The 10,592-nt window shown below is 44.3% G+C and overlaps 1 protein-coding gene across 1 annotated transcript in view; it reads right to left on the bottom strand.

Annotated features, from left to right (window-relative positions):
- Positions 1 to 2,481: 2,481 nt before the first annotated feature.
- LOC148537882 (uncharacterized) overlaps positions 2,482 to 10,592 on the bottom strand; it is a 73,580-nt gene continuing 65,469 nt past the window's right edge. Inside the window, exons 5-6 of the mRNA XM_088460171.1 lie at positions 6,349 to 7,638; positions 2,482 to 2,498 (exon numbers count right to left, since the gene is read on the bottom strand). Coding sequence (XP_088316297.1) covers positions 6,378 to 7,638 — 1,261 coding nt within the window. The 3' untranslated portion in view covers positions 2,482 to 2,498; positions 6,349 to 6,377. The remainder of the gene's footprint in view (positions 2,499 to 6,348; positions 7,639 to 10,592) is intronic.

Genomic DNA, 10,592 nt, shown 5'->3' with positions numbered 1-10,592 from the left:
TTAACCATTAGATGTTTTAAGTTAGCTCCAGGCCCGTCCCCTTTGATACCATTACTTCACAATCCCATTTTCCCTCCAATTTATGCAAATCATCCCTTACTGCCTGGTCATCGGGTAATATCTACTATGTAAACGATATCACTATAGATACTAATTTTCCACAATTTTCTGAAATCCAGGATAGACTAGCAATTCCATCCAAAGAATTTTTTTCGGTTCTTACAAATTAGACACTTCCACTCCAAAATTAGCTCGATTTTGATTAGCAGACCTTTGACTTCTTTTGAGTCTATATGTTGGAGACGACCCTCCACTAGGGGTCTTATTTCTACTATTTACTCCTTATTAAGGGAAGAAGTAAGTCCTAATCGGGATTCTCATTAATTGGCGTGGGAACGAGATTTGGGACACTCTATAGATGCTGAGGATTGGACGGAAATTTGGGACAACGCCGCCGCCAGTTCTATTTACGTCAAAATTAAGGAAATATTCACAAATTGCTATATCGATGGTATTATGGCCCTCATTCAGAGGCGGTCGGAGGATGCAATCGGTCGCTCAGAAACTGGGCGGCCGCTTGCATCCTGACCGCCCGCCTGTTTCGGTCGTTAGGCTGTGGGTTTACACCCACAGCTCTAACGACCGCTCGGGTGATGGTCGTGACCGTACGGCCGCCTCTGAATAAGGTCCTATGTGCCATCGCGGCTTCATGTTATGTTTCCCGATGCTTCGGATAGATGCTGGAGGGGATGTAGTGACGAGGGCACTTTTTTGTACATCTGGTGGACTTGTCCCAAACTAGCCAGTATATGGCAGGAGGTTGTCGATCTCCTCTCGCGCCTCTTTGAGACCACGATTCCCTATGATCCTCAGTATTTTCTCCTTCCCTTATATTTGCCCTGTATCAGAATAAGTTATTCCGACACATAGTATCTGCTATGACCTGCCAAGTAGCAGCGGATTGGAAAAACCCTAATCCTTCTCCTATGCAGGCAATATTATCACGTATCTGGTCTGTATACAGGATGGAATACATGACCGCTTTACTAAGCAATACATCAAAATTTTTTGATAAAATATGGTCCCCTTGCTGACATACCAAAATATTTGCTCTCCATTCAACATTTATTTTTTTTTCTTTTCTACTATATATAGATTGAAAGAGAGTCTTCGTACTTAGGGGTAAATTTACTAAAGTGAGAGTTTTTAGACGTGAGATTTAAAAGTGATGTTGCCAATAGCAACCAATCACATTCTAGCTATTATCCTCTAGAAGGTGCTAGTTAAATGTTAAGTAGAATCTGACTGGTTGCTATGGGCAACATCACTTTTAAAACTCACTTCTAAAAACTCTCACTTTAGTAAATTTACCCTTTAGAGTCTACCCACCCTTCTCTCCTCTTATTTTCCCTTGTTCTTCTTATGGTTTTTCTCTCTCTTTTTCTCTTTTTTACTCTTCGACGGTTTGCCACACCGTTGCTGCAAGATATTTTTCTTGCTTCTATACTTTTATTTTCTTATACTGAGAAAATTAATCACTATATTATTATTTTGAAATGTTACAGTTTTATTTTAAAAGCATATTGGCCCTCATTCAGAGGCTGTCGCTAGAAGCGATTGCTGTCTCTGAATGAGGGCGGCCGCTTCTTTTTTTTAGTGCGGCCTCCTGGTCGCTAGCTAAGCTGTGGGTTACCACCCACAGCTTAGCGACCAACCAGGGTGATGGTCACGATGGTCAAGACCATCGCGACCATTGGGGCTTGCAACGAGACCCTAAGGTTGGGTCTCGGCAACCGCAAGCCCCAGGGAGCTTCCTGCTCTGATCGAGCAGGAAACTCCCCACTGACATCACTGCTGATGTCAGTGCGGCCGCCCACAAAACGGCAAGCGTTCCGTTAGGAACGCCTCCGTTTGTGTAGCCACCCCCCCCGCCCCGCCTACAAAATGGGCCGAGCCGTCGATCAACATCGACAGCCGGCCCTTTTGTAGTGAGCTCCGCAGCGAGAGAGTTTTTCTCTCGCTCCAGGGCTTGTGCGTGCGCAGGACCAAAACATCAACCCGGTTGCGAGCGCTCAGCGCTTGCGACCGGGTCTGAATGAGGTCCATTATGTGCTGTAATTTATTTTTGAATGTTTGACTGTACTATTTCATTGTGATTTGCTCAATAAAGAGCTTAAAAAAAGAGAAACAAACAAGTACATACAGTATGTTAATAGAGATCTTAAGTGATATAGAAATGCCCAGCTAGACAAATAAAACCATGCTTTATATGTATAAACGTAAAGCTTATATCACAGGCTGTAACTATTTGTAGCACAACCATTACATACATGGCATCATGGGATATGTAATTCAGCATCTGTTACATTACTTTGTCTATATCTTGATATATTAAGTTGTTAGTCTGATTTAACATAGGAAAAGTAAATTGGATTGAATTCCATTTATTGATAGTACAGATTGCCTAAAATGGCCTGAGATCCTGAAGAGGTGTAAATCTGAAATAAAATAAAAAAACAGAAAATATTTTGTTAGTTGTCTGCTAAAATATTTCACACCCACTATATAATGAAGCAAACACATTATATTTGAGGACTTAATATATATTTTTTTTCACTTTAATCCTTTGTGAAAATCACTGTCAGACTGAGTTTTATTTCTAAAATATCTTACTTTTTTTTTTTTTACTATTTCTGCCACTCATTGCCCCAAAACCTGTTTCTTCCAATCTGTAGCAACAAAAAAATGTAAATAATCATTTTGTGCCTTTAATATTAAGAAATTGTATTTAACAAATACTGTATTAAGTGTTGTAATTCAATGAAATCATAATGTATAAAATCAGAGGCCACTTTAATACACCTGCTCATTAATATAAAATATCTAATCAGCCAAAAATGTGGCAGCAACTCAATGAATAAAATCATGCAGACATAGGAGCTCATTCAGACCCTCTCGCTAAGATGCATACTCTCGCTGCTGCCAATGGTATGCAGTGTGTATGCATTGTGTGCGTGCGCATACCTTAGCGAAAGTTCACAATGCACTCGCTCGCTGCACAAAGACAGCCCAGCAGAGTGAGTGACAGGAGAAGCTGTTTGTAGTTGATAACAGGGGCTGGCCATTAAAAACGGGGGAGTGGAGGTGCAAACGCAGGCGTGCCTGAGCATCTCAACAACGTGTTAGGGGTGTGCATAATTATAGGACAGCATCATAATACACGTCACCTGGCTTGTTTTTAAACTGAAGTGCTCGCAGTAGGGTATGGTCAACCTCAAGCGATGCGATAGCATCGGATGTTACCCGATGTATCGATGATTGCATACACTTCCTGGACATGACGTGCACTAGTGGGCGTCTTAAAACAGGCTGGTGGGTGTCTGCATACACTATGTGATCGCTCTCTAAGAAATACTGGGCGTGCTAATGCATTGCTGTGCGATAGCACTGCCTACGCAATTTGCATACACATCGTGCGTGCGGCTCTGAATCAGACCCAGGGTTCAGAAGCTCAGTTGTTGGTAAGACGAAACCACAGAATGGAGAAAATACAGACATGGACAAATGGTGAAACTGTGAAAAGAGATATTATTGTTTATTCTCCAAAGAAATTCTAAATGGGCAGAACAGATTTGTTGGTATCACTTAGAAAAACTAATAAATGATTGTATTATAGTGATATTCCAAACTAAGGGCCTGATTCAGAGCCGGACGCTATTTGCGCTCGCTCGTTCAGAAAAAGGGACCGGCTATTTAAATTGAGCGCTCGCTCTTTGCGGTTTGTTGACGCCTCTATGTCTGAGCGAGCGAACGAATCATGCGCTCGCTATTTTGTAAAGACGCCCCCTGGCCGCTCGCATCCTACGTCATCTCCGCTATTTATTTGATTAATCGAGTACATCGAAAGGCATCTGAACTGCTCGCAGTGCTTGTGGTAGGATTTTCATGCGAACAGTTCAGGCTAAGAAACAACCAAGTGACGTGGTCGATGACGCCGCTTTGTTAATTATGCACACCCTTAAAACGCCCGCTTTGACCATTTGGCACGCCTGCGTTCGGATCTCCACTCCCCGTTTTCAAGCACCTTCCCCTGTTACCACCCACAAACGCCTCATCCTGTCACTCAAATTAGCAGGCACTCGCTGTTTTGCGAGCACTCGATTTCCGACCGCAATGACTGGTTGGCGCATGCGCATTACAACCCATACGCATGTGCGAACATCACTTGGAGCGAACGAGCGGCCGCTTACGAGTGGCTCTGAATCAGGCCCTAATTGCTTTTTTGAATTACACGTCTGCAATCTTATCAGTCATTCAGGTTAATTAAATGGAGAAAAGTAGGGACTCTGCTGTTTGGTATTATCGTGTGCACCAAACTGAACATGGACCACAGGGCCCGATTCAGACACATTAGCTTGGCTGCGTTCGCACGCAGCTGTATGATTTTCGCTATCTGCGCATGCGTAAAAGATGCAGAGCGTGTGCGTGAACCAGTCACTGCGATCAGGAACAGCTCGCTCGCTAGAATGAGTGACAGGACGAGCCTTTTGTGGGTGGTGACAGGGGAAGGTCGATGAAAACGGGGGTGTGGTGGTGCAAACGCAGGCATGCCCGAGTGTCATAACGTCTTTTCAGGGGCACGCAGCGTCATAGTACAGGTCATCTGGCTGTGTTACACACTGTAGCGTTCGTAGTGCTTGCGGTAGGGTATGGTCAGCCGCAAGTGCTGCGTATGGGTCCGATGGTACTCGATGTTACCGATTGTTGCATACACTTCCTGGAGATGGCGTGTGTTACGAAGAGAAATTGGGCGACTCAAGACTGGCTAGTGGGCATCTTAAATAGAGCGAACGATCGCACGCTAAGACATAGAGGGCCTACTAATGTCTTGCCGTGCGATCGCGGGATTGTATACTTTAAGCAGCTGACGGCTGCGTGCAAACGAATCTAGCGAGTGGGTCTGAATCAGGCCCAGAGAACGCAAAGGAGAGAGCTGTCTGAGGAGATCAGAAAGAAAATGATACACAAGCATGTTAAAGGTAAAAGGCTAAAGGACTATCTCCAAGCACATGACGTTCCTGGGACTACAGCTGCAAAAATTATTAAGAAGTTTTTAAAGTCCATGGGAATGTAGCCAACCTCCCTGGAAGCGGCTGCTGGAGGAAAATCGACCCTAGATTAAACAGAAGGATAGTGAGAATGTTACAAAAAGAGCCAAGGAAAACTTCCAAAGAGATACAAGTTGATCTCCAAGGTCAAAGTACGCCAGTGTCTGATCGCACCATCCAACGCTTTTTGGGCAAGTGGGCTCCATGGAAGAAGTTCCAAGAGGAATCCATTTTTGAAAAAATTAAAAACCATAAAAAAGCCAGACTGGAAATGCATTTTGACAGGCCACCATAATTCTGGGAGAATGTTCCTTGGACATATAAATCAAAACTGGAGCTTTTTGGTAAGTTATATCAGCTCTATAGGCCTGATTCAGAGATGGAGTCTATGCCGATGTTTACCCAGTTGAGCCATTATTGGTGATCTGCGTATACATATGAGTCGCTCTGCACATGCGTCAAGTTTCATTACTGTTGCCGCTCACAGTGAGGATTTATTCGCAAAGTGATTGACAGACAGGGACAGTTTGTAGGTGGCAAGCGATTGTTTCCTAACACGCAACGCCTCACTGTGCAGCAATTGTTTTGCGACTACGTTCGTATAGAGGAACCATTTGCAAAGGTAGTGACAGGGAGTCAGCAATTGGGGAAGGTAATGGGGAGATGGGGGTTAGAAGAACGCAGGTGTATCTGACCATTTAAATTCCGTTACATGGACGTGCATATATTGTGATCTCCTGCGCGGTACGAGAGTTCACTGCATGTCAGGAGAGCTCCCGAGTCTGCCGCTGGTCAGACGTGCCACATACTGTATGCAGCATGGCTGCCCGATGTGAGTCGATGGTACTGATGTCTGCGCTGTTGCACGTTGTCGTATGGATATGAGAAGGCAGCAGCGGGCGCCCCTATGCTCGGCTAAGCTTTGGAAGCATATTTTAGCAACTGTGACCGTGAGAGAATGCAGTTGCGATTGAATCAAGCCCACTATCCCTGCCACTCTGCAGCAGTCCCTATATGTGCTTCATCTAACAGCATGTGCTGGCTATATGTGGAAACTTGGAAGTGAAGGAAAGTTTTATTCCTGGGTAAAGATGACATTGGGTGAGGATCAATAAATGCTCTCAGATACACATTAAAATCATTTTGAATCAAAGTCCAAATTTAGAGGTATTTTAATGCATTTGAAAAGCCTACTACCATTTTTGTATTATTTATTCCTCATATTATCAGTTATTCTTACCTTGGAATTCCAGGTTTCTGTTTGTACTTTTAAAGCAGATGTTTATTCAGTTTCTCAGCCACAGATGGTCTGTCATAATCTGTATCATGTGCCCTCTGCTGACCTGTCATGGTGTTATTTGCTGCATTAGTAACAGGAGCTTCCACAAGGTAATGGGCAGATCCTGCCTCACCATAGAGAGAGTGGGTGCCAAACAGTCTTTGTAACTCATCAACTCTAATCATGACTGAGACATACATCGGAGCCTTTTTTTGGGCGCCCTCATCCAGCATTTGATTCAGAGGAGTGTGGGAACGTCCATCTGTGGTAACAGGCAACGAGACGAGTGTCTGTGGTAAATTCTGATTAATGTGAGGAGTAGTATTCACCACTTCTTTGGCCTCATCAGCCACCATATAAGTAGGAGTTGTGGCTGCTATTGGCTGAACAGGTTGTTCCATACATGAATAAAGTTGGGATTCCACATTCTTTTGTTCCCAAATTACTTGTGCTATTCCTTGAGCATATGGTGTACGCACGGTTTGGTCTGGGTGCTCTGGTCTTGAGACATACATTGGAGCCTCTTGGGCGCCCTCATCTAGCATTTGATTCAGAGAAGCGTGGGAACGTCCATCTGTGGTAACAGGCAACGAGACGAGTGTCTGTGGTAAATTCTGATTAATGTGAGGAGTAGTATTCACCACTTCTTTGGCCTCATCAGCCAGCATATAAGTAGGAGTTTTGGCTGCTATTGGCTGAACAGGTTGTTCCATACGTGAATAAAGTTGGGATTCCACATTCTTTTGTTCCCAAATTACTTGTGCTATTCCTTGAGCATATGGTGTACGCACAGTTTGGTCTGGGTGCTCTGGCCTTGAGACATACATTGGAGCCTCTTGGGCGCCCTCATCTAGCATTTGATTCAGAGAAGCGTGGGAACGTCCATCTGTGGTAACAGGCAACGAGACGAGTGTCTGTGGTAAATTCTGATTAATGTGAGGAGTAGTATTCACCACTTCTTTGGCCTCATCAGCCACCATATAAGTAGGAGTTTTGGCTGCTATTGGCTGAACAGGTTGTTCCATACATGAATAAAGTTGGGATTCCACATTCTTTTGTTCCCGAATTACTTGTGCTATTCCTTGAGCATATGGTGTATACACGGTTTGGTCTGGGTGCTCTGGTCTTGATAATTCCTCATTCCTCAAAAACACATTGCTACTCTGTTCAGGTTTTTCCAGAAAGGTTTTTTGTTGGTTCAAATCAGCAAGTCGATTTATTAAAGACGTGTTTACTGTTTTTATCTCACCTAAAAGTAAAATGTAAAATTATTTTAGTGTTACATATTACATTATGTCTAAGCTAATATTATATTCCACATATGAATACATTTTATTTTATCACATTGTAGATCAATAAAAATGAAGAATGTAGTGACCTGATTTTATCAGGCATATTTATCACAATCAGTGTTTGTGACGTGATACATTAGACCAGAGATTCCCAAACGCGTTCCTCAAGGCTCCCCAACAGTTCAGGTTGAACACAGGTGACTTAATTAGTGCTTCAGTCAGTTTGATTTAACCACCTGTGCTCAACCAGGGATACCTCTAAAACATGACCTGTTGGGGAGCCTTGAGGACCACGTTTGGGAACCTCTGCGTTAGACTAAATTCATATCGCAATATTTGATATGAATTTATGAATTTGAAAATGTTGCATGAATATATTAAAATTCGGGTGCCGGGACAGAGCTTTCGAGAAAGCTCTGTCCCGGCAATGTGTCTGCTACAGGCTTGTTCTATTGTGAAAGCCTTCACTTGCGGGATCACACTCGGCACATGCCCAGTAATAGAGTGGAGAGTGTGGAGACGAGCATTCAGCATGTGTTGGATAGGTCTCTGGCTGTATGCAGAAACAAATAAATGTTTGTTACAGAAGATAAATAAAAAATAGCTTACCTACATCCAGGGATTGGTAATTGGTGAGCTCCTTCTGTAACCCGGTCAGCTGAGCTGTGTGGTAAACTGATAGGTCTGCCGGGAGTAGCTCAGATAACCGAGTTGCAGAAGGAGCTCACCGATCACTGGGTGCAGATAAGCTATTTTTTTTAATTAATTTTCTATTACTAACATTATTTTCTTTCCTCATGTAGCCGGGTGTCCCAATGGTATGCAATCGGGAAGCCGACTGCCTAAATACCGGCAGCCGGCTTCCTGACTGTCATATCCCGGCAAGGGTGAAATGCCGGGCGTCTAGATGTAGACGTCCGGCATTTGCCCGACGCCGGGAGACCGGCACCCAGCATCCCGATCGTAGTGATGCCGGGCGCCGCGAGCAGACAGCCGCGGGGGGGGAGGGTTAGGTTTAGGGCTCCCGGGGGGGACTTAGGGTTAGGCACCCCCCCGGAAGGTTAGGGTTAGGCTAGGGGGAGGGATGGCTAGGGTTAGGCACCCCAGGGGGGGACTTAGGGTTAGGCACCCCCCGGGGGACTTAGGTTTAGGCAGCGGGGAAGGGGGTGGTTAGGGTTAGGCACTTAGAGGGGGGATTAGGGTTAGGCACTTGGAGGGGGGAGGTTAGGGTTAGGCACCCCTAAGGAGAGTTAGGGTTAGGGGGGTTAGGTTAGACAATACTTACCTATCCACGATCGGGATTTCCAGCGCTGTCGGGCTTCCGCTGCCGGGATCTCTGCTGATGTCGGGCTGCCGCTGCCGGGAATCGAACCGCCGGCGGCCGGCGATATTTCATACCAGTTCCGTCCCAATCTGTTGTGTGGGGGATGGGTGACTCGCTGGACGGCCTCCTTGCAGGTCACTCATCACTCACTGTGACACCGGTTCTGCTCTGCTGTGCATAGCAGAACAGGAGAACAAGGGAGGGATCTCCGGTATAATTTTACAATTTTACTGCAAATTTTCAAAGCTGTATCTATAATAAAATTTGAGTTGTGAGCATTTAGGCATTACTTTTTGAACAACCCTCGCACCTTTAGTAAATCTGAAAGAATCGTCAGGTATGGGAAATGCAATGTGTATTCTAAAATGATGTAAATTTTAGGGCATGGAGGAAAATTTTTCTTCAAAACCATTCATGCATTTCAGCGATACTAAAAAAGATGTGAAAAGGGTGTGAAAACATCATACAATCCGCATTTTGAATGCAGATTGTAGTGTGATATTACAGACTGAATTCGCATTGCGAATTCAGGCAATATCACAGGGACTTACTAAAAATCTCTTGCAGGGACAGAGCTTGCGATAAAGCTCTGTCCCTGTGAATCCCCTCCGCACACTTATCATGGTATTTTTGCAAAAAATACAGTGACAAGTGCCGACGCATGCGCCGACCGGTCGCTAAGCCCCGCCCTCTGGTGCTAAGCCCCGCCCCTCATGATTGCGTACCCCCCCGCGACTCCCCTCCCTTAATTACAATTACCTGCAGTGATGGGTGCTTTGGTGATGTCCTCCGTGGCTCCGGTCAGCTGACATCCCATTCTGCACTGGGACCCGGTCAGGTGACGACCGGGCACCAGTGCAGGCTGGGAGACCAGCTGACCAGAGGGGAGACATCACCGGAGCCCCGATCTTCGGTCCCTGGACTCAGGTAAGTTTTTTTTTTTTTACAGTGTATCAGTGTGTGGTCAATTTATTTTTAGTAACTTTGGTCGGATCACATTTCCCATTACAATTATGGGAAATGTGATATCTGCTTACTAAAAATAAGTGATAATTAGGGGTTGGAGTAGAATTTTACGAATTCTACTCCAATTGCCCTTTAGTAACTTTAGGTGATACTAAAACCCTTTTTCACTTTATTTTAGTAAAAATAATGTTAATAAATAGAGCCCCATGTGAGGAAAACTTTTGATAAAAGATTACTTTGGAGATATGGGGGCATATACATGTATGTACATATACATTTTTTGCTAACATAATGTGAAAACTGATGTTTTCACACCCTTTTCACATTATTTTAGTATCACTGAAATATATAAAAGGGCTCTCCCTCTCTCCCCTGCTCAGCCAGATTCTGGGTGTTTTCTCAATCCATGCTGCTTCAATCCCTTGAGGCAGTTGTTTCAGAAGTATTGTTTTTGTTTTAAAATACCTTTATACTATACTTACAGCCATCATTTTATTTCATAATTGATTGCTGCCATTATGTAAATACATTTGCATGCAGCAACGGCTCTGCTCTTTGCTGCTGCACATGGCCACTGTAATTCCGGCGCATGCTCAGTAACATTCTGTGGATGTGCAGTCTTT

The sequence above is a fragment of the Taudactylus pleione genome, unplaced genomic scaffold (genome assembly GCF_031769625.1).
Source record: "Taudactylus pleione unplaced genomic scaffold, aTauple2 ptg000043l, whole genome shotgun sequence".
Classification (NCBI taxonomy): Eukaryota; Metazoa; Chordata; class Amphibia; order Anura; family Myobatrachidae; genus Taudactylus; species Taudactylus pleione.
This window is presented reverse-complemented; position numbering and strand designations above follow the sequence as displayed.